Raw genomic sequence first — 24,515 nt, 5'->3', positions numbered from 1 at the left:
AAGTGTATTATTTTACCAACAGAATAGTAATTTTTCTCTGTGCGTGTGAGAAAGGAAGAAAGGAGGGTAGCTTATAGTGAAGTGGAGCTGGGTTTGGAAAAGGGCACGGGGTACTTTTTTTATATTTATATTCGTCCATTCTGCCCGTTCCCATCTCATTATCCTGGCGAAAGGTTGAACAGTTAAAATGGAGGCGGACAGAACCGGCGGAGGATCTAACCCGAACTCCGGAGGCGGCGACGGCAGCAGTGGAACGGGGCGCAACCCAAACGGGCCTAAAGCAGGACCGGGCCAGGCGACATCAGCTGGTGGGACCGGGGCAATGGCAGCGGCCGCAGCAGCAGCCGCCGGGGCCGTCCCCGGACCGTTGCAGCAGTCACGGGAGCCGCAGGACGGGGAGTCGGGGATGACGCTTCCTGGGATCCTGCACTTCATCCAGTACGAGTGGGGACGCTTCCAGGCCGAGAAATACCGCTGGGAGGCTGAGAGAGACGAACTCAGGGTAAACGTATTCATCACTAACCCCGCGTTTGTGTAGCTGTAACGCCAAGGAAAGGCCTGGAAGGATGTCACCGGAGCTCCTCCGGTGTTGCTTCGCGGATGTACACATGCCCTGCTATCGGTCAGTTAGAGGATGACAAAATGCTAATAGGGCTAGCATTACAGTTGACCAGGATGCGTTATTACTATACAGTAGATGACAATGTGGGAGCTGTTTGACCTCCAGTTGGAAGAAGAAACAGCCACCAGCACTCTTTTAAACATAAAATATTTTTTGTGTCAATAATAATAATAATAATAATAACAATAATATATATATATATATATGCCTTAGAAGCCTTCTGGGCTTCTAAGTCGATACAGTCAATACAGATACACACCACAAGATTAGATAATAGACTTTTATGTCTGCCCGGAATAGCAAGCAGGCTGTGGTGCAAATAAAGAGGTAGGCAAACAGTTTAGGTGTGGCTACCTTGTCTTTCCATATTATTTCGTGCAGGTACACATGGAACTCACGCTTGGGTCACACGTTATTTTAAGATTTCTGGCATTTTACTAGGATGTGCAAATACACGTTAGTTTGTAAGGAGACACTTATCTGATTCTTTTGTACCCCACACAGACAACTCAAGTGATCTGTGAGTCTGTTGTTGTGGTTAAAAAATGATAACAGTGTTAACCAGCTTTGATTTCCCTTAGCAGTTGCTGCATTCAAAATAATAAATGTGTAAGCATTCCTAAACTGCCCTTACTTAAGACAAGTCTCCCTAAAAACAGTAATTTGATGGCTGTGATATGTATTTATAAAATAATTTGCACAATTGATCAGTTTGACCTTTGAACTTAGGCGCACAACACAGAGATGAAGTTCATGAAGGGATAATGCTTTGTGATCTGTAGTACCAATGCCTCCATACCCATGGCACACACACAAATCAGCATTTTGAGCTAGGACCAGTTACACACACACACACACACACACACACACACACACACACACACACACACACACACACACACACACACAGTCAGTCAGTCAGTCAGTTGTGTGGTGTATCTGTGTCTATGTATGGACTAAAGTTGTATTTTCATTAGCAATGATTAATACATGAGTATTGATGAATAACAAGTGTTAGGATGAAAATTTGTAGTAGTCTATCTGCAGCCAAACTTGTGCTTGTACTTGTGTTTGTATATATTATCTTTACTATGAATAGTGTGTGATTAGTGTAGATTGACCTTAAAAACAATGCATCTGCCTATAGGCTAGAGAAGTTGACTTTCATTCTTAAAGGTAAATGGTTTAAAGCTGTAAAATACCCGCCCTCCAAGAAAACGAATGTGAGCTTGTGACTCGGTGCCATAGGAAACCCCATGAGCAATACCTGTCACAGTTATTCAGATGCCAACAGCAAAAGACAGACGTTGTACTATTCACCTCAGCTGTATGCATAAAATTAAAAGGCAGAGAGCATTACTGGACAGATTTTTCCAGGATTAAGAAAGGTTAGGAAAACATACAAACATATTTTACCTCTGCATTTGGACAGTTCATCTTTTGTGGTTATCCCTCAAGTAACTACAGTTCTTTTTTGTAATAAGAATGAACTCTGGAGTTCATGAGTTCGACAGAACCACAGAACCCCCCCCCCAAAAAAAAAAAAAATATCATTTCCCACTCCTCTGTCACTGTGCTTCTCACATTGCCCCTAACTCAAACATACATAGTTATAAATAGTGGCTTGATAAAATATGAATGAACAATAACAAATGGGCAGTGCTTGCTGCTTTTATAAAAACGAGGGAAGAGCAGGGAATAGAAAGCAGAAACAGCCAATTGCTGTGTCCGACATGCCATTAAGTGCTTGTTATGGAACTTTGTATGTGCACATTGGCTGCACATGGTCTGGCTTCACGGGTACAATTAGCACCACGCTTGTGCTGAGAGAAAGAGAAGATAACTGGAGTGCCACGCTGAAAAACTGACCTAGCTTACAGTTTAACACCCACGGGCCAAAGGCCTCTGGCTTTTGTTGCCAACATGCTCTCCTCTCACTGAGCCAGTTAGTGTGCCCCCTGGTCATAACCTGCACAGTTAACATGCTGTAAATGTTTCCATAGTGTAGTTTGCTCACATGTTGTCTGCACATGGTATTTTCCACACTTTAATTTCAAAGGCTTTACTGAGTCACATGCAAAATTAACTCACAATCATTTGAGATCTGTGTGACTTTGTGTGCAACAGAGGAGATCTCTTCATGTGTGTCTTAGCATGTCTCTGCAAGATCACGACACGTGCGCCGCTAATGTGTTGGTGTGTAAAGCCACCTGTGGCGCTGTGTCTTCACTGACAGGTGGCTGTGGCTTTTGCCTGTCTATAATTCAATTACTTAAGAATCTGCTCTGTGAAAACACACACAGTAGCAGTCTTGTTTCTAACTAGGCATTGTTTTTGCATGAGAAGAATCCTAATTAAATCTACAGGGTATTCCTCAGATAGTCATTTATTCTACAGAGAAAAGGGATGACCTCAACCTGTTCCTCTTTAAAGTGTTCTCATTTTCAGCCATTTCATTTTATTAAGGATGTTAGTAGACATGTAGAATAGATTACTGGTGACCCAAATTACATCACGTCCTGTTTGGTGTGAGTCTTGCAGTCCCTGGGTACGTATCTCTAATTAATAGCTCTGTGTACTCAGCCGTGACACACATATGATGTCCATGTGTATTGTGTTGTTTCACAGCACTGCTCTTGCATTTGCAGTCTTCAACATGCAGCGTTCATCCTTTATTTTCCTTATTTAAAAATTTCCATTCCCTTTCTCTTAAAAAAAAAAAATTATATACTGTTTGTCAGTCAAGCATGTTGTAACCTTAGTCATAAAATCCCACTAATTGGGATGTCATTATCTATCTATCTAGCTACCACTCTTGGACTGCACACACAGTGTCACTAGCACACTCCAAGCACACTGTCCCAGAAAAGATTTTTTGCTCTACTTGTTTGCTCATGGATTCTCTCACGGGGTGCGAAGGGATAAAAAGATGGAGAATAGCCAGTGGAGGAGGAAAGCTGCCCTTGACCCTATTCTGCAGCTAGTAGAGAAGGACTGACAGAATAGGCTAAATGTGGATGCGCTCCATGCAACAGCAAACTGTGGAAAGGTCAGCGGCAGCGGGCCTCATGAAGGAAAACCCACCCACAGGAAGGCTAGATCAGATGGCGCGACAGGTTTGCTTGCCCCGTAGGCCCTTTGTACTTTAGCCTTTGTTAGTTTACCAACATATTATGAAGAAAGTAACCACAGTGTCATTGTTAGCTGGGCTATGATAAATGACACCCTAGTGGTTTTATTACTCTTTGACCTGTTTATCAGATGGAAGCAGATAGTTCTTTTGCTTTTGATATTAAAAGCAGTGATAGGTTTCTATCTGCTGCTCCACATCTGTTGTGATTGTCTCAACAGCTTCTGTTCTGACGTTAAGTGACAGTCTTGCAATAAGAGCACCTTGACTAGTGGATGAATGGACGGCCTTGTCTTAAAGCTCCTGGCCTGGATCCCTCACATGAGTGAAAACAAGAATTTGAAGCAGGCAAAGGGCAGAATGACAGAGACAAATGAAAGTGAAAAACAGTGCGGTTATTACATCCCCTTGTGTAATTACACAGTCTGCTGTAGCAGTCCCATGGTACAGCTTTTTTTTTCTTGTTCGTGTAGAAATTTTTAGTTTTAGGACCCTATTTTACTCACAAAGTCAGACATAGAAAGCAGCATTTGTTCTATTTTTAAAGTGAAACCGTAGAAAGGAAGAGCTGTTGGTAAGTCCTGCATAAACACTTCCATATAACAATAAACCCTTTGAACCTGTGTTTTGGTTACCTTTATGTATCAGAGAAAGGTTGCTCTTGCATTGTACTTGGGGTGTGTGTGCACAAATGCAGCCTTGTCTCCAACTTCGCCAACAAGACAGTGTCAAGGCTTTGAGGCATGAACCTGTCCTTCTAGGAGCACAGGGCGAGACTGGTACACAGGGGTGTGATGGTTATCCGTGTCCAAAGGCAAGCTGTAGCTTGTCTGTGTGTGAGTAAGAGTAGAAACGTGTGTCTTTGCCCCACGAGGGTGAAGTAAACACATTGATTTAATGCCTTATTCTTTTACACAACTGATCAAATTTACGCCATTAAAAGAGTTAAGTCATTATTCAAGAAGAGATTTACTGTTACTGTGTCTGTCTACAGGAGGCTGCTGCTGATTTAAGCACTTTTGTTCACTGAAGTACAAGTCTGGCTTATAATTAAGTTCACAAAAAGCACCTTTCTGCATCTGGTGTTATCTACATAACTTTTAGTCACAGTCTTTTAGTAAGCTTTTAAGCAGGACTTGTGTCAAGGCTGTCAGTACACTAAAAAATCTGTCTGAACAACTTGTTTACATACACAAAACCTCCCTGAAAATTCCTCAAATACTGACCTCTACTTAAATCATAGTACACAGAACTGCTGATGTAAAACAATTATAGCATTTAGATTTGAAGTAGGTTTTTTTCCAAGCTCGGACTGCATTCCATCTGTGCTCAGCCATTTATAGTACACAGTATACAGTGTACATGCTGTGCCCACACCATGACATCGCCCAGCTTTGCCTATGTGGTAGTTTAGTAAGTTTATGCACATTCACATCTGATTATGTCGCTCTAAAACAAGTGTTTTTGCTTGCATGTAATGTGCAAAATACATCTTCTGCATCGTCTATTACAGAACCCAACTGCACAATTACTGCATGCATGTGTGGGAATGCAAGCCACAGAAATAGAGCAAATGAGTGAGACTGTGTCTTATGGATGGCTAAGCTAAACTGGTTTTCATTTCATCTCAGTTAATGGCTTAGATGTTATTTCAGTTAATTCATTAGTTATTCTACTTGTGAAAAGACTTTAGATAATGTACATGTACTGACCTGCTCCTCTTAGTTTAGGCCAAGAATAACCCCACAAAATCTCTGTTTTTCATGCCCCTATTAGCCCATGTCTACAGTGTTAATGTACTAGCTTTGAGAGTTCTCTCCAAAACTCTCAGATAAGCATATAAATTCACGTTGCATTAATCAGGATTACTCAGCAGCAGTAGCAGCAGTAGGAAGGTTTGCTTGGCAGATTATCCTGTGTTCCACTAGCCCTCCTAGCTGGTTACATGACTGTGTGTGTATGTGTGTCTGTGTGTGTGTGTGTGTGTCTGGGTATATATGTGCGCTTTTTCTCAGAGATTGACTACCCTTCCGAGCAGACCAAGTGTCTGCCCCGTGAGACGGCGTTTTTAGATTGTTCTAGTTTTATAGAATTGCGTATGTGTGTGGGAGCAGACTCGTGGACACAGACAGGGGCATGCAGAGGAGAAATGGGCTGTAAAACAAGCTGTATTAATGCTTCAGCACCACTTGGCACAGAGAGAGAAAATGCCTGTTGTGCTTGCAGTCACCATCCTGGGAGTAGAGACAGGGTTAGGGCTTTTTAACCTACTTCTGACAGGGATCACTGTTTAGTTAGTTAGTTTGTTAGTTGTTTGTTTGTATTGTTTCTCCTCACTTGGGCATTTTTTTTCTCCTTCTAAAAGCAGGCAGGATATTTGTTGCCTGATGTTAAATGGGTTTTGCACAAAAGTTGCATACTGTGAGCAGGCACAGCCGGGTTGAAACCTGCATTAGCAATCTTTGTCATTAAGTCTGGCAAATATTTCACATTTTTGTCAATTCTTGCATTATGATGGCTTACTCAAGGGAAACCCTGTCTCGGTGTAGTGCTTGGAAGCCGTGTCATCACTCTGTAGTCTCTTATTACCTTTCTATCTCTCAGAACTCACTGGGGAAAAGTCAGAACAGGCAGAACATTTCTTTCCTCAAGGTAAGAATTTTATCAGCAGTGAGGAAGGAAATGGACAGGAAATGAGAGAGGAAACACAGCAAAGGATGGGTCTTGAAAGAGGGTGTTTGAATTTGGCTGCTCCATGTCTTGTTTTTCCTCCTTTGCAGATGCGCAGTGAGGCCTCGGTTAGGAAAGTTAAAATAAGAGCCCTATTCCACAACCCTCTACTTATTGCTCTTGGCTTTCAGAAGTCTTTTTTTCTTTTCTTTTTTTTGCACAGCTAGTCACATCAAACCTTTTTGTTCAGTCTCTCATTGCGATGTTTTGTTGATGTTGAATGATTTACTTTTCACCCCAAACCGAGACGGTGCATGCATTTTGTAACTAATTCTTTTCCAGGTCCCAATTTATCTTACTTTTGTTTATGCTTATATGGACAGATGTGGTGTGCGCGTTCCTCACCATGCTGTGTATATGTGTGTTTCAGGCTCAGGTTGCGTTTCTTCAGGGTGAGAGGAAAGGGCAGGAGAATATGAAACAGGACCTGGTGAGGCGAATCAAAATGCTGGAGTACGCCCTCAAACAAGAGAGGTAAAACGAATGCCTGGAAAGCCCCCCCTTTCTGTCCTAGTCTCCTTATGTCTGTTACTCTTTCAGTCTGTCCTGGGAGTTTGCATGCTCCAGGCATAATGATTCTTCTAGTGAAAGATGTATTTGTGGAAGCTCAAAACGTTGCCCTCAAGTGTTCCTTTGTTGCATTACAGGGCTAAGCACCAAAAGCTGAAGACAGGAAATGACCAGAGTCCTGGGGACAAGAAACCAGAGACAGAGGCAGATCAACGTATGTTTGACCAAGTCCTTATGTGCTCTGTAACTTGGACCCATTATGTTGTCTGCTTCTGTTACATTTAGATTCCTGTTTAGCGTTGAGCGCAGTTCGAAGTTTCTGCTTCTCTCTTTTTCTTCTTTTCTTCTCATGCCCTGCTGTTGCATCACTATTGAACAATCTATTTTCTGTAGTTCCCAATGGGCCGGCTGAGTCAGATTCAGAGCCAGCCAATCAGATGTCCTGGAAGGAGGGACGTCAGCTACTACGCAAGTAAGGCTTCATCATCATCCGTTCCTTTTTATCTCAGTGCCATATTAATGTGTTCCATCACAACTTCATCGTAGACATTACAATTCTGATCTAGGCTTAAATGATTCATTTATATGACCATGTGTGTATGTGGATGTAGATATCTCGAGGAAGTGGGTTATTCAGACACCATTCTGGACATGCGTTCTAAGCGCGTGCGCTCCCTTCTTGGGCGGAGCAGCCCTGAAGCTAACGGGCCCCCACCCAGTGAAAGCTGTCCTGAGCCTGAGCCACGAGCAGGTGGAGAGTCCTTGTTGGTCAGACAAATAGAGGAACAGATAAAAAGGTGAGACAGTGGAAACACACGCCCCTCTTTGATCTTACACCACAGAAGAGCTCCAATGTGAACATTGATGACAGAGTAAACATTTGTTTTTTGCAGCACAAAAGCCTTTTTCTTTTCTTCTTCTTCTTCTTCTCCTTTTTTTAAATAGATGTACTTGATGTAAAGCTACTCCTTAAAAACTGAACTTTTCACTGCTGCTTGTGAAAGGCTGCAACTTGTAAAAATTTGTCTTTCACAGAAAGCATTTACTTGCAGTCTCGTGCCAAACTTTACAGACAAGTGCGATTTTTACATCACTTCATAATCAAACTAGTTCACTAACATGGCAGACTTGCATATGAAGCCATCCCTTAACCTTCCGACAAACACTTCTTACATTAAGTGTATCTGCATTTGACCTCATATATCAGGATTTGACCTGTCTGACTATTTTCCAGTATGGTAGTAGTTCATGGTATCCTTTTATAAACAGTGGACAATATCCAAATTATAAATCCATTTGTGTCTTAAAAATTAATTAAGCGATGGGTTGTTGTATGAGATAACTGTCACTGTATCATGAGACTGCTTAGTGAACAAGATTCGTGTGGAATCTTTCTGCACAAGCAGAAATGTGAAGACGGTGAAACAAAAGCACAGTTTAAACTCCGAAACTGGCAAAATAACACATGACAGAAGAGGTCTAAAAGTGAGGGGATTCCTCATCATGCAAGTCAGGATTTTTAATGAGCACTGGAGGTAAAATTAAGATAGATGTCACTGAAGTGTGCAGAGAGGCTCAGAAGTAAATTTTATAGCTAAATGTGGCATGTTTCATTTTTAATTCATGATAAATAGGGAGTTAAAAGGTCTGGGGTTGATTCTAAGTATTAAATTTGCATTTGATAGCTATTCATGGGACTCTCAACCTTCACTTTGAGTTAAGGAGGCCACCATTCAGCTGAAAATAAACCATACCAAATAGCAGAGATTTTAGCACTAACCAAATTAACAAACTGGTACATTCTTAAGAAAGAATGCAGCATAAAATAGCCCACTGAAAACAACTAAAGTGGGTGATTGCAGAAATATTTCCAGCCAAGTCTGTGGAGAAGGTAGTTTTCAAATCTAGAAACACCACAAAAGGGTTTACCACAAGATGCAAAGCAGTGGGAACACACAAGCACAAAAGAGCAGGCTTTGAACAGAGAAAACCAACAGAAGGAAACAACAGATCAAACGGTCTTCCGTTGAAATACTCTGATGGTGTTGTCCAGAGGCTACTGTGCTACCCATAATTCACAGGTAGCTCACAGCTGTTACAACTATGGGTTTTGAAATAATTTAAAAACAGTAAAACAATGTAAACAATAAATATATAAATAAGCAGTCCTTCTGTTGATCTTTGAGTGAAACATGCAGTCAAGATACTCAGCTGTGCATCTCTTTGTAGGAATGCGGGCAAAGAAAGCTCTAAGGAACGTGTGGGGGGTTCAGTGCTGGATAAGATCCCCTTCCTTCATGGCTGTGAGGACGATGACGAAGACGACAGTGACGAGGAAGATGAATTCCAAGGCATGGCCACCGATTGCATCGATGGCCCGCGCAAGAACAAAAAGTCTCGCGTGAAGGTACGGCAGGCTAAATAAAGAATGACCAAGAAATGTTTTCACAAAAAAATGAATAAATAAACAACAACCTTGCTTTCTGCTGTGTTCTCAGATGGGTTCGGAACCTATGACCACAGATATGGACCCTGAAGACGAAGAGGACGAGGATGACTCGGAAGACGCCCTCAATGAGTTTGACTTCCTGGGCTCAGGGGAGGATGGGGAGGGGGCGGGAGAGGCCCGGATCTCAGGGGATGGACGGGAGTTAGGTACGCTGTTGCCTTAGCAACATCATGAGCACAAGCACTGCCAGGATCACTGCCATAAATGTATCTGTCTTTATTGCCCCTATCCTTGCTCACCTTTTTTTTCCTTTACTTCTCATTGTGTCTTGACATCTCTTCTTGTCAATAAAACCAACCTCTTTTCCCAACCACCTGTCTCTCTGTCCTGTTTCACAAGCTGTCGGTCTGTGACTCCTCAGAGCTGTGTAGCTGTCATCTTTGTCTCTAGATGTACTTTCTGTGGTCCAGGGCCATTTCAGAGGTTACCACGCATGCTGCCTTTTTTTTTTATGTGTTCACATTTCATATTTAGAATCATATTTGCACTGTAGATGTGCTTTTGTAAATAAAATTGTACAAGTTTATGTTGTCATTACACGTAAAGAATGAAGTTTGCCTTTTAGCTTCTTTCTGCCTTTGTCTCTTATCTGTCCAACTGCTGACCTCCCCGGCCTTCCTCGACCTCTCCGCATGACGGTATTGTGTCTCTCTCCTCTTGCTGGGTTCAGAAAACCGCAGGAACAAGTTACAAGGAATGATGTCAGATTTCCCCCCTAAACCTACCCCGCCCCCTTCTGTATCCGGACAGGCTCGCTCCGGGGAAGGTAAGACTTCCCTACAAAATATGCCAATAAAAACATCAATTATTCTCTGCCGAGCATTGCGTTTTTAGTCTTCCCCCGTGCAGTTGTAGCTTAGTTGCTGAATCTCAAATTTAGATGTTTGCGTAGGGGTATGCTTGCAAGGTTTCTCCTGCAACTATAAATATTTCCTGTGGTACACAGTGTGGGAGTAGGGAAGTGGAATAAATGACACTGTTCTACAACTATCTAGGACTTATCACGATATTTCAAAGTGATCTCACCATCCTTTTCTAGATCCCTGACATTTGTCAAGATGAAATCATATCTCTTGTGCTTTTCCATTTACAACCTCCAGGTGGTGCCCTGGGTTTCTCCTCTGATGTCTTCATCATGGATGCTGTTGGCGGAGGTGACATGAACCTGGGAGAGCTGGCTGATCTCACTGTTGCCAATGACAATGATCTTTCCATGGATGTAATTGCATATTTTGTTCTGATCAATACAAACTATGCAATACAAGCTACATACGTACAATGAAAACATTTGAATGTTCCCTCTTTTCAAACATGTGTCCCGTCAGTTGCAGGATAACAGAGAAGAGTTTAAAAAGACATGGAACCCCCGATTCACACTACGCAGCCACTTTGACGCCATCCGCGCTTTGACCTTTCACCCGAGCCAAGCAGTGCTGCTCACAGCCTCTGAGGATGGCACACTAAAACTCTGGAACCTCAACAAGGCAATGCACTCTAAAAAGTAAGAACCCTACTGGTGACGATGTTTTTAAATGAAGACGTGTTATTCTCTGCCACACAAATATAAACTCCAGATCTCATTTTAACGGTGTCTCTCCACAGGAATGCGGCTTTGGACGTTGAACCCATCTATACATTTAGAGCACACAGGTGAGTTCAGCCTGAGAACAATAAAAATGCTGCAATTTTTTTTCTAAAAATGAATGATTAATGCAATCATTTTCAAATTAAATGCTGTGAATACAAAAAAAAAAAGGGATGAACACGAGGTTTTTGTTTTTTGTTTTCTTGGGGGGAAAGGGTGATGTCATTTATACCTGCTTCTCTTTTGGTCTTGCTCTAGTGGAGCTGTTCTTTCACTGACGATGGGTGAAGATGGAGAGTCCTGCTACAGTGGAGGTCTAGATGGATCCATCAGGTGTTGGAAGATGCCGGACCTGAATGTAGATCCCTATGATAACTATGGTGAGTCATTCTTAACTGCTAATTATATAGCAGAATCACAAAGTTTAGTTTTTCTTTTTTTTAAATTATGTGATTCTTTATCCAGATCCTGGTATTGAAAGCAGTGTACTAGCAGGCCACGAGGACAGCGTGTGGGGTCTGACTTACTCTGCAGTTCACCATCGTCTTGCCTCATGTTCAGCAGATGGCACCATTCGTATCTGGGATCCTCAGAACTCATCCCCCTGCATGTCTGTCTTCAATAAGGAGAGAGGTAGACATTTGTCTTGACTTTGTGGGTTTGCTTTGGCGCTTTTTCTATTCAGATCCCACATCCTCATCACGTTCCATTGTTTGTTTGGTTTTTTGTGTGTGTGTGTATTTCATTTATTTATTTATTTATTTTTCCTAGAGCACGGAACACCCACCTCAGTGGCGTTTGTAGCCACTGATCCCAACCAGGTGGTGGTGTCATTTGATGGCGGTGAGACCCTCCTGTATGACCTCAACACAGAGCAGAGTGTCACTATGCTAGATACACAGACCAAAGATGGTATGTTCTGGACACAGTCTCCAACATAATGTGCAACACTTTTTTTTTTTTTGGTTGTTGCCACAAATAATAATTTGGTGAAAAATCATTAAATTCTTCTATTAGACTGAATGTGATGTCTTCCTTTGCAGGCAGGGAACTGATCAACCGTGTCGTCAGTCACCCTTCTGAGCCCATCTCCATCACTGCACACGAGAACCGCACCATCCGCTTCCTAGACAACAAGACAGGTATGTGCAGGAGGTGTACTGATGATTACTGAAATGTGTTTTCTCACATGCATCTGAATAAAAAATTTTTGTGCAGGTAAAGTTGTCCACTCGATGGTTGCGCACTTGGATGCGGTCACCTGTCTTACTACAGACCCTAAAGGCACTTACCTCATCTCTGGCAGTGAGTACTCGGCTTTACTGTGTGCTTACTTAGCTAAGTATCCTAGGCTTAATTTTTAAAATGCTCCTCTGTACACCGAGAAACATCTGTTTAATATCACCTGCAATCTGTATACAAGTAGCTTTTTAAATCACAAATTAATTGATAGTAATAGCAAATTTTAAACAGGGAAATTAAATGAGTTTTTTGTTTAGTTCTTTTGAAGAAATAGGAGATTATTTATGGCTTATGAGCAAAAAGTACCTTAAGAAATCCTGTAAAATCTGTAGTAACCGCAAAATATAACATATCACACTGTAGAAGAGGCGTGTGTTAAATCTAGGTTGTAAAAGGATTCCTTTACATTGTTCTCCGCAGTCATCCCTGCCCCTCGTAACACTGCTGTCTTTGCTTCCTCCCACTCCTCACCTCTTACAGGCCACGACTGCTCGGTGCGCTTATGGATGCTGGACAACAGGACGTGCGTGCAGGAGATCACTGCCCACAGGAAGAAGCATGATGAGGCCATTCATGACGTGGCCTTCCACTCTTCCCAGCCCTTCATTGCCAGCGCCGGCGCAGATGCACTTGCCAAAATCTTTGTCTGACATCACTGTCGTCGTTCTGGTGAGATGGAGGGTGCCAGGAAAGAAGCAGTATGGGGCGAACAGGGAGCGGGTTTTTTAGGAGTTTTTTTGTGAGGAGCCATAAATAGTGAAAAACAGATGGCAATGTCCTCTTGTTATTTACTAACAAGAAAACATCCCTTTATATATTGTTGGATTTTTAAAATCCCTTTAAATACCAAATTGTGCTTCTGTTGTCCCCTTTTTTTATTGGTGTTTCGAGTAGTTCTGAAAAGCTGCTTTCTTTCCCTCCCTTTCTACTTTTAGAGTCCTACATCAATAACTGGGCCAAAAAAGACTGAAGACTACAGTGGATACATTTCACCTGCTCATACATACACACACACAATTAGTCCTGCACCCCACTGGCTGGGTCATCGCCACAGGACGTCAACCATCAACTTCCTCCCCCTCCGCTCCGAAAACTCCTCACAGTTCTCTAATGCCTCAGTGACTTCTTGTAATACTAATCACATCTTGTAATGCTTTTTTATAACTTTCAAACTCTGGCTGCTCTGTTTTCAAGTAATCATATTTGGAGTAACACTTTTCTACACTACAATATTCTGTTCTTTTTTTTCCTTTCCTTTTCACAAAGTACTATGTGTGTACGCTTGTGCGCTTCAAGTGCTTGCACAATGCTTGCATTTCACTGAGAGCCGAGGGGGAAACACTTGATTTTAAATTGTTTATTTTTTTTTTTAACAGTTGAAACATTGCTTGTGGCTAACACACATACGTAGGCTTGACTTAAAGGAATAACAGTTCTCGGCATTGACGGAAAACACCTGACCTAACCTCTGCATTGGGAATCAATGTGTTGCATTCCAAAGACTCGGTGAGGAGGATGTGTGTGTGGTGTTGGAGGATGTTTGAGTTAGTCGTGTGTGCTGTGAGGAGGCACTAGAAAGCTGAATAGTGTTGATTGAACAACCTAGTTTCATTGTATGTCTGATTGCTATAGCGTCCCCATGATTCTGCCTCTACGTATGTGTGTGTGTGTGTGTGCGTGAGATTAGATGTCACTTAGATAACTCTCACAAACTTATTTCTACAGATGTACAGTGCGTATAGAGTCTCTCACACCGCATGAACCAGCTTAGGATGGATATGACTGAGCATAGTTAAAGTCTGTAGACTAGAGAGGTGCGAGGCTGGTCTGGTGCTTTTTACTGTACAGAGGAGTGTATGTGAGTGTGTGTGTATGTTTGTATATGCACTAGTTCAACCACGGTGCTATGAAAGACTTCATCAGTCTTGAGTCAGAATCAGGGACATGTTTTGTGAGTGTTTCTCTCTCACTGGTCCACACGTGTACGTTCAGTAAAATCATCATTCGTGTGACATTTCGCTGTTGGATCATTTCATTAATTGTGGTCAAATTTCAGAATTGACAGTCCATCCTAGTTATGTTTTTCATTAGAGGGATGTGCATATGGTCGGCTTTGAGTGTCTCCGGCTCGAGCAGTGCATCGAGCTGGTAATTATTTTACAGTGGAGGAGCTCGGATGAGAGATTGTCTCTTTGAAGTCGGTGCCAGTTTTTTTTTGCAGGCTGCTCGCGTCTCGTGATTGTTTTTATTTATTCGGGCTTTCACAAAAGGCTGACATCACCTTTACTCGAGTGATGAGGTGAGGATTTCTTCTTCTTGAATGATGAACACAGGGAGCACATTAGCCGCAGAACTAATCTAGTGAAGCGTGTGTCCTCTTCCTGAAGAGGGATGCTGGACGGGTTTAAAAAAATAAACAAATACTCCATTTTAAATTCAGCCATACAAAAAAAGTGTTGATTTAAGACGTCTGACTCAGTTTAGGAGGTAAACTGTCAACTTTTGGCTCAGCTGGAAGCATCATTATTTTGAGACCCATGTTTGTTGATGTCCTGCATTTGTGCTGTTGACTACAGGACAGTTTGTTTGCTTTAAGTTGCCTCTTCACAGCTGACCTCGTCCCAGATTATTTTTTCATTACCTTTAGAAAACCTCTAAAATCTGCACTCGGTTAGGCGTCAGCTCTTCAAGATTACACACTGTGTGTCACACTGGTGGTCAGATGACAGCTTAACTCTTTACCCCTTGAAAGCCTACTAGAGGTAACCCTTGAAGCGCTTTCCTGACTGAGCGGCCTGCTTATAGAACAAAATGACTGAGTTTGCATCAGAAGTTTATGAGGGTGGTCTCTGCCTATTCAGCTACCCTTGGAAAAACCCAGAACTATTCTAAAGGTCATCAAACCACACCTGCATCCATATGTACTGAGGCGGCAAAGCTTCTTATTAAGAATACAGGGGAGGTCATCAGATGTTGTCTTTATGGGGGAAAGAGTTAAAGTTGGCTGGAGCTAAACACTTTTAATCACTGGTGACACTAGCATTCATAGTTCATTTATATATATATGTAGTGAGAGATTTTTTTTTCTCTCCAAACAGAGTGGAAGACTGTTGTGTGAAATTAGACAAGATGTCACACTGCTGTTCCTTTGACACAAGTCTGTCAAAGACAACAACACGGGGCAACTACATTATTATACTGCTGCTGGGCATGACGTCCTATTATCACGTATTAACTATTTGACCCCTTGTTGCACTATATCTAAAAGTGAATGCTTTACATTACAAGAGGATAGACAGGGTGCAGAAACGATGTATTCGATCTGAAGCGAATACTACAAACGTGGAACTGTTGCCGTTCACGGTTATATGACAGCGGGCGTTACTGACACTTTCTTCTCGCTCTGAGCTACTATGTCCCCTGTCTGAGAATGACGACAAATCAGTGTGACTCATCAATAAGAGGAAAACAAGAGGAACTCGAAGCAGAGGTTGTAAATGATGGTTAGAGTTGCCATTATGTGCTGTAAATGTCCATCATTTCTTTGTTTTCTTTCATTTTTTTCTCTCTCCTTTGGTTATGAATATGATTATTAAGATGTAAGAATACTGTAGTATCATAAGTGAATCATTCTTCCTTGCTAGGCATAGAACTTGCTTGTGATTGATAATGGCAATGTAAAACTTGTAAAAAAGCAAAACGATTAAAAAACACGAAAAACAGACGAAGATTAAAAAAAAACAAAATCTGTTACCAGTCGGAGGCCAAGGTAAAGAACTCTCATTTCTTTGTGTTTTTTATTTTTTTATTAGCAATTTATCACTGTGTGATATTTTGTACATCATATTAAGCTGTATTCAAACAATTTCCTCCAACTACAAGGGATAAGAGACCTGCTTTTTATTAATTTTGTTTTATTATATATTTTTGAACTGCATTTTAGCTTGTATCAAATGACTTTTCTCTTTTTGTTTACGGGTCCCCTGTTGTATGTCATTAAGGAAGAAAAGACAAAAAAATGAAAATTTTGTACAGTGAATTGAGAGTTGAGTTTTTTCTTGTCTGTCTGTCTTTCTTTCTACTAAAGGATGCCGTACTTGGAAATACATGAAGATACATGAAGGTGTGATCACTTACACTGTAATCCTTACTTATGATGATCCGGTATAGGAGTAGGGTGATGAATTACTAGGAATTTATTTTCCAGCTTTCACACAGTAAAGTTAAAGATTGGTCTGAAGATTTACATCAGAGACTTTCCTGACTTTCAGGCCTTATGTATACAAACTCCACATGTCCTATAACATGGCTTGATGTCGTCTGTCATGGACTCTCTGTGTCTGGTAAATTTCATGACAGTCTTTTGATGTCAAACTCTGCATACATTGTTCATACAGTGTAACCTCATAATGACTTAACTATTCTTGAAACTAGTGTATAAAAGAAGTTAGGTTTTATTCGTCAAATCTTGCAGTTACAAATGCACTAATTTTCACTGAGTGAGTGTGTTCATTATTACATGTTCAACTGCATAGTAACACAAATAGCTAAGCAGCCAATCACGTGGCAGCAATTTACAGCATTTAGGTATACAAACATGGTGAAGATGGCCTCGTGTCAGCAGAAGGGGGGAATAAAAGGGCTTTAAGTGACTTTGAACATTAAGTATTTCACAGATCACTGATCTGCTGGGACTTTCCAACATAACCACACAACAGGATATACACACTCACCACTTCATTAGATGCACCTCGCTAGCGCTGGGTTGGACCCCAGAACGACCTTAATTCATCATGACACAGATTCAACAAGGTGCTGGAAGTATTCCTCAGATATTTTGGTTCATATTGACATGATAGCAAAACACAGTTGCTGCACATCCATGATGTGGCTAGCAACAATACTCAGCTAGACTGTGGTGTTTAAAAGAATAATCATTTGATACTAAGGGGCCCAAGGTGTGCCAAGAAAATGTCCTCCACACAAGCCAGGATGGACCCAAGCTTTCATATTGTTCTCACTAAATCCTGACCCTACTATTTGAATGTTCTTTTGTCCAGTTTTAGTGAACCCCTGCACGTTGTAGGCTCAGTTGTCAGCTGACAGCAGCGATACCCAGTGTGCTGCTCTGCTGCTGTAGCCCATCTTCTTCAAGTTATGATCGCGTTTAGCATTCAGAGATGCTCTTCTGGTTGTTACAAGTGATTATTTGTGTCACTGCCTTCCTATCAGCTTGAAGCAGCCTGGCCATTGTCCTTTGACCTCTGGCAAAAGCTTTTTAACATAGGGAACTGCCACTCTCTGGATATTTTCTCTTTTTCTCTTTGGACCATTATCTGTAAACCATAGAGATGGTTGTGTGGAAAAATCCCAGCAATGATGCCACTTCAAAGTCACTTAAATCGCTTTTCTTCCCCAATCCGATGCTTAGATTGAACTTGTCTTGATGTTAACCATAACCCTAAGTGTACTGAGTTGTTGTCTTGTGATTTTGCTGGTTATTTGCTTAAAAGTATTTGAGCAGGTGTGTATGTATGTAATGAAGTGGATGGTGTGTATAAAATAAATAGTAAGTCTTTATTGTTTGGCTAACATGCAAACATGCAAACATGCACATATGTATTTAACGCATACTCATTGTGGGCTATAGCATGTTCTGGTACATGGTGGTTTAGTTTCATGCCTTCATTCAGTGGTTCTAAAACTTCTTCTCGCAGTTCACACTTCCTGTCCCATATGTTTAAAATAATCCTTTTAGAAAGTGAAAAAAAAGAGGATTTAAACAACATCACAGTTCCCCCTCATCAGAGAGGAGGTGGCAATTCACTGGGGAGCAATTGCCTTTTAAGGAACATCCTTTAACATCATCAAACACCTGATTATCAATTTCCCCCCATGTCCCCATGTCATTTATAACCTAAGATGTAACCTGCAGCTTAACTAATGCTTGGGAATCAAACATTTTATATCCAAATCACACAGGGTCTGTAAGATCCGATTTTATCCAACACTGCCCCCTTGTGGTGGCAAATCGAATCAATTCAAGCGTTTTGTTTTCTGTCTTGTTTCATTCAAGTCTAACTCGCCTTATTTAATTTGTATGAAATGAACATCGGGAGATGCCTTCACAGATATAAGCGCGACAGTGGCACTGAGATAAACTGCACACACTGTTTTTTTGCTTAACCAATCAGAGCGGTTTATTAGAACTTCAACTAGGAAACCACAAATTTCACAAGCATTCTTACTGTGTTAAATGATTAGATTACCAGTGAGGAGTCACAGTCACGCTGATGACTTCATTAACCAAACGTTTTTTTTCCTTTTAATCTGCTGCATACAGAGTGTCATTGTCCAAACCCACCCAAGTCACCACTCTCAGTCCATGAAACTTCTCAATTTTCATGAAACCTGGAGCATGGAAAGAACCTTCCATAGGTGCGGTCCTTTTTCTGCAGTTTATGAGAGGCGTGTCTCCCCCCCAAAAACAAAATACAGAGGAAAAATAAGGCAATTTTAGGAAAGACAGAAGGTGGCTTGTGAACTTAAAGGAAGGACGAGGAAGCGGTGGGAGGGGTTTTATGCGTGAAGCAGCGCCCTGGGCCATGTATCTATGCTGTCTCCGGCTACAGGAGGGACCAAACAAGACAAATGTCCCTAAACTAAGGAAGGGAGCCAGAAGAGGAAAGGGAGGAGGGGGAGGTTTGGGAGTCAGGACTTTCTGAATGCCTATTGGCTTCAAGATGTGTCCGTCATTTCACTTCCTCCTTGTTTAGCGTAAGATGCGAAGGCAGGAGGGAGGGTAGAGGGAGGTACCCTCAGACAGCGCTTTTCGCTCTCTTCTTTTTCACAAAAAAGACCGAACAGGGGTTGAAACTGAAACAGGGCAAGGTCTCGTAAAAAGGAGTGCGGTCTCTAGCTCCCCTTCATTCTCACTGTTTCCTGTTTAAAGGAGGCCATTTTGTAAGTGAGCCTGGAGAAGAGCACAACAAAGTTTGGGCATTGTTGTTGTTTTCTTTCTCTCTCTCTCTGCCCGCGGCGGAGAGTTTCACAACCAAGTTTGGACTTTCTCCTCTGCAGAGCAGCGCCTTTTGGATGCGAGAAGTGAAGGAGGGGTGGAGGAGAGAAGGCTGGAGGTGTCGTGTTCTCAGACTCTTTACTTTGTGAGTGTTTCTCTCTCTCACACACACACAGGCACACACCGCTCACGCCTGCCATGCCTGAACAATAAGCGAAGCCTGGAGAAAAGAAGTGCTCCTTCCTGGATAAAGATTTTCTTCCTTGAGCTGCTGGAAGGAAGCGGGTTTGACGCGGGACTCGGAGGAAAGCGGAGCCGTCCACTCAGCGTGCGTGCGTGTGCGTGTGTGTGTGTATCCATGTTTCAGCGTGTGTAGCCCTCCGCTTGAATGAGTGTTGCTTTTCCGAAAACTTCAGACTGCACCTGCGTGTTTGTGAGAGCCAGCGGACTCTGAATGGCTAATGCTAGCCCTTGTATGCCCTCGGGGGCGGCGATGGCTCAGGTCTTCTTCCCCCCAGGTGGCACCTTACCATCAAGCTCAGCTTTGATCCAGCAGGGGACCCCCATCGCCATACACTCTTTGCCCACACCGGGTGGCTTTCCTGTGATGGAGCTGACTCCAGGGCATGGTGGTGGTGCTGGGGCTGTGATGCCCGTGATCCCCGTAATGCCCACGATGCCCCAAACTCCAGCAGGGGTGTCCTTCATCATCCAGATTGGTCTGACCAGAGAATCTGTCCTCATGCCCCAGGCTGCTGACCTGGCCTATGTGAAACAAATGGCCTGCTCCATTGTTGACACCAAGGTAAGAAGCGGGTGGGTGTTTGTGTTTTCTCCAGATGGAAACCGTTTTAGGTGCAAGCCCTTCGTGGCATGTGTAGTTTTCATACCTGTCAGGTGAACAGTTTTTGTTACACCTTTCACTTTCAGCCTGTGTGTGTGCTGATCTTGCAACAAACTCTTTGCGCGCACTCCATTGTTATCAAATTGTAATGAAAGTGGCAGAAGTTTCTAGAATAAACAGGTCCGAGGACAGCGATTAGCATTTTTCCCTGTTTCCCTTTCCCTGTTTTCCCTGTTTAGTCTTCCCTTATTCAGCGTGTATGCGAATACAAAGAGGTTGATATTTGTCACTTTTATCAATTAGTTTCTTTCCCATTGCGTAAAAAGGCTGATTTAGTGCAGGTTAGTGGCATCTACATTTATACATATATAATTAGACGAGCTTCGCCCATTTACTGTGACCTAGGGTTGTAATGGTCAACGTTGCTTTCACTTCTCCATGGCGCAGCATCGGAAGTTTTGCATGTCATGGCATACGAACACATTTGGCCAATTTTAGTTCTGTGCCGTACGCTTCAGTGATCTTTTTTATCTTCTGCTGTCAGTGATCATCAACACTTGTTTTTGTCTTACTTTGCACGCACTGTTTTCACCTTAATGACCTTAATGTGTGTTTTTTTTAAAGCACATCTTTTAAAGGACTTGTAGCCTTCTCAGGTTTTACATGTTCAGTAGGAAAATTGTAGATTTCTTGCACAAAACCCCCAAAACACCCTTTTAACTGAAAGAGAAAACCTCAAAAAACACACGTGCAGAGAAATGACTTTTTTTGGGGGGGAGGGCAGTGACATCCTCTTTATAACAGGAAGCAACAAGTGTTATGGGAGATATTACATCTTTTTTTAAAAATTGAGAACTGTGCTGAATTGTGCTGATTTATTCAACCGTATAGTGTAGTTCCAGAGAACGGTTTTCATTTTAGTGTGTATCCACACGCATACAGGAAATAACATTATCCGTTCACTTAAGGTGGCAATTTGAGCAGTTTGTGTTTTTTATTTGCCAGCTAGGCTGTTGGGTGATTAGCAGATTTCCACAGCCTGCTCAGAGCCGTTCTGTAAAACTCTCCATTACTGAAAATGTTCCAGGAAGCAGTGGTAACTCTCTCCAGCCAGTTTACCCTCTTTGCTAATCTGTTCCTGTGCACAACAGTCTTTGTTCTCCTTGGTCATATGAGTGGCTCACCGCCATGCTCTTGGTATAATTCGGAGACACAGATAATTCAGCAGTGCATCTGCATCTGATGCTTTATTTGTATCAGACACAGTGTTAGTCCAACTAAAGAGCCATTTGATGGCAAAAGATGTGTTGAGTAATGTAAAGAGAGGCTGTTTCCTTTACTCTGCTATTTGCTGTTTTCACACTCAGTGTAGCCCTCAGGTATTTCTTCTTCTTTGTCCTGCTTTTTCCAATTTCCAAACTGTTTCCAGGTTCCGTAATTTTAAAAACCCCCTGCAGCTGTTTCACGGTACATCTTTCCTTGGAGTCATTAACAGTTTTCTGTTGTTAAAACTGTTTAGTTGCTCCTCTAGCTAATTAGTCAGTTGCACAGATTATCTTGGTGTAGGACAGTTAAAATGAGTTCAGAACAGAATGCCAGTAAAAGAACGTACTGCAAGCAAACGATTATTTTGATAGTCGACTAGTCACCGATTATTTTTGCGATTAGTCGACTAATCAGATCATCATCCATTGGACGTACAGCTTATTGCACCAGCAGCATCTGGTCTTATATAACTATCATTAGCTTACAGCTTGAAGTGTTTGTGCTAACTAAAAATAAAGACAAGATGGTAGTTTATTAATTTTTAATGAAATTTGCAGATTGTTTCGGTGAAGTTTAATAAACTCCTTGCTTTCTAAAATATAACAGGACACCGGAGTATATTCTCCAGCGTCTCACACTTCTGATAATCAGCTGTCTGCTTGACAGTTTTAGCTGTGCAAAAACTATAACTTTAATCTCAGCCAAACCGATTTACTCAGGAACAAATAAAATACTAAAGAAAGCCAAACAATAACATTTTTAAGTTATCTAAGTGACTTATATATATGTTTAACCTGACTAGCGAAAGACGGCGGTGGGTTTGAAAACGATTTGCCGGGAGTCCGGTGTTCTCACGGCTCTAGTTAGCCTTGCCCCCGCCTAGCTAACGAGCTAGTGGGTAACAGACGTCTCCGAAAACGTCGGCGCGCTTTTGAAAATATGTGGTGTCTTGATAAACTGAGCAGATATTTGAGGTTTACACAGCTACATTCTCGCCTGAAAATATGTTAAACGTTTATTTTGTGACCCAGAAAGAATAATAAGAGTAAAGTTAAAACTAACTAGCTGCCGCCATTGTTGACAGCTGCGCTATGAATTCTGGGACACAGCTTCATCTTCTTCGGGGTTTAACGGCAGCTGGCATCCTTGTACATGCAGTGCTGCCATCTTCTGTTTCAGTCCGTTATTACACTCTTAAATCCTACTACTCATTCCTGCGTCCTTTGTGATCTTACAAAGCTTCAAACGATGCGTCGACTATTAAATTAGTCGTCGACGATTTTAATAGTCGACATAATCGTGACTAGTCGACTAATCGTGGCAGCCCTACTGCAAGCTGAGAGTTTGTCATTTCAAGCGTGCTTGTAGCAAGGCTGAAACATCATTTATTTTTCTGTGTGAACTAGGTGGCACCTGTGTCCATTTCTATGGGATTCTTCATGCGTGTTTCCCCTTGCATGTACTTTTTCTCTAACTCCACAATGACAAGCTGGGGAAGCAGCCAGATGTGAGACAGGAAGTAGTGAGGTGGGAGTCACGAGCATAATTTGCTTATATGGTATATTTGGTTGATTAAGTTAATTGCCCTTAACTGAGCCTGGTTCTGCTGGAGGTTTCTTCCTGTTAAAAGGGAGCTTTTTCCATCCCACTGTCACCCAGTCCTCGTTCCAAGGGGGTTTGATTGTTGGGCTTTTCTCCGTATTATTGTAGGGCCTTGACCTTACAATATAAAGCGCTTTGAGGTGACTGCTGTTGTGATTTGGTGCTACATAAATAAAATTGAATTACTGAAGAGGCTAGCAAGGCAGAGGAGCTGCAAATGAGGTGTTCTGCAGGGCCTGTGTGAAATAAATAAATTATGAAAATAATTTATCAGAGCTACATTTCCAGAGAGCTTTTCTAATATGGCGACTGGCAACAAGGAATCGTGTCTGCTTTTTCTGACAGAGAGAGGAATGTTGTTTCCACAGCAGAATGATAAATACACATTTTGGGTACCACTTTGTGGTTCTTGCGCCACAGCATAAACTTTAGAAAAAAAAAAAGAAACAGCTTGGCTTTATTTTTTGCTTTGCTTCAGTCTTGTTGTTTTCAACATCTTTGGTCAGGCTGTCTTGGCTGAAAGATGCCAAATGTTGGGAAGATGCATAAGCATCCTCCAAATGATTTGGTAAAAAGGTGCAGCCCTAGAAGGTGTTATACTTTAAATATTTTCCCTGCTGTAAATGGGACATATAATTCTTTCAGCAGGGCATTGGTTGATTTCGAGCTTATTACCCAAGCTTGATAAGCATGGTTTGCTTTATTTACATATGGTAGTGATGTGTCATGTCAATTGTAATATAACTGCACCTCTGCTTAGTTTGTCCTGCGTGGGGCTTTCCTGCGTTTCGGCTGGATTGTCCATTTCTTCCTCAGTTTACTCCTTAAAAGATAAAAGGTAATGCATGAGGATGTTCCCACCTTTCTTTTTGACCAAGGCTCCAACCTCAGCAAGCTGCTCCTTTCTTGTAAAAGTTGTAAAGATGTAGTAGTCGTGAAAGAAACTCTGCTGTTCAAATGTCAGCGTAAGGGACAGCGTGTTGTACAGTAACTGCTGGTGTTTCAGCCTCAAGTTTATATGAAAATCAACACAAATCTCTGATCGAGGGGGATTAGATGGTGTGTGCATTGTAATGTGTTATTTCTCGTCTGTGCGTGATGTTTACTGTTTATTTTTATATAAAAGAGAGGGAAAAATGTGCAAATGTAACCGAAACAAAAGGGTCATGTAGCCTTGTCAGACCTTATTAGTTGAGTCTTTCTCTCTCTTACATGCACACGCACACGCACGCGCATGCGCACACAATTAGAAATCCCTGAAATCCCCTAAGCAAAAAAATTCCTGTCCCGTTTGGAGCTGCAGCTTTAGGTGGGAAAGTTGGACAATGGGTGGTTTGTCTTGGCTTGGCCAACACCACCAGTGCAAGACATGAGGTGGACTGCATGAATGCCTACAGTGGTGTGATTTGGGAGGTAGTGAAGGTAGTTTGGTATCCACACCGCCACCCCCACCTACG

General features: G+C 42.0%; 2 protein-coding genes across 2 annotated transcripts in view; both read left to right on the top strand.

Annotated features, from left to right (window-relative positions):
• Window positions 1-55: 55 nt before the first annotated feature.
• On the top strand, window positions 56-16,086 carry strn4 (striatin, calmodulin binding protein 4). Its single transcript, XM_085370317.1, has 18 exons — window positions 56-502; window positions 6,853-6,956; window positions 7,130-7,206; window positions 7,386-7,464; window positions 7,604-7,789; window positions 9,222-9,399; window positions 9,491-9,647; window positions 10,172-10,267; window positions 10,602-10,720; window positions 10,827-11,002; window positions 11,104-11,151; window positions 11,345-11,466; window positions 11,552-11,719; window positions 11,858-11,998; window positions 12,130-12,228; window positions 12,305-12,391; window positions 12,809-12,997; window positions 13,264-16,086. The coding sequence occupies exons 1-17, from the start codon at window positions 188-190 to the stop codon at window positions 12,976-12,978; spliced, it is 2,322 nt and encodes a 773-aa protein (XP_085226443.1). The 5' UTR covers window positions 56-187; the 3' UTR covers window positions 12,979-12,997; window positions 13,264-16,086.
• A 3,112-nt stretch (window positions 16,087-19,198) lies between these two features.
• Window positions 19,199-24,515, top strand: part of prkd2 (protein kinase D2) — a 30,896-nt gene continuing 25,579 nt past the window's right edge. The window contains exon 1 of the mRNA XM_085370466.1: window positions 19,199-20,151. Coding sequence (XP_085226592.1) covers window positions 19,801-20,151 — 351 coding nt within the window. The 5' untranslated portion in view covers window positions 19,199-19,800. The remainder of the gene's footprint in view (window positions 20,152-24,515) is intronic.

The sequence above is a fragment of the Diplotaxodon limnothrissa genome, linkage group LG14 (genome assembly GCF_057381915.1).
Source record: "Diplotaxodon limnothrissa isolate DT_005_m linkage group LG14, D_limnothrissa_male_GT1.1, whole genome shotgun sequence".
Lineage (NCBI taxonomy): Eukaryota > Metazoa > Chordata > Actinopteri > Cichliformes > Cichlidae > Diplotaxodon > Diplotaxodon limnothrissa.
This window is presented reverse-complemented; position numbering and strand designations above follow the sequence as displayed.

Excerpts from the sequence above, each read along its gene's own strand:
- strn4 (XM_085370317.1), top strand. The coding sequence starts at position 188 with ATGGAGGCGGACAGAACCGGCGGAGGATCTAACCCGAACTCCGGAGGC. Across the intron at positions 11,999-12,129 it reads AGATACACAGACCAAAGATG|GCAGGGAACTGATCAACCGT; the intron begins GTATGTTCTGGA and ends CTTCCTTTGCAG. Across the intron at positions 12,229-12,304 it reads CTTCCTAGACAACAAGACAG|GTAAAGTTGTCCACTCGATG; the intron begins GTATGTGCAGGA and ends ATTTTTGTGCAG.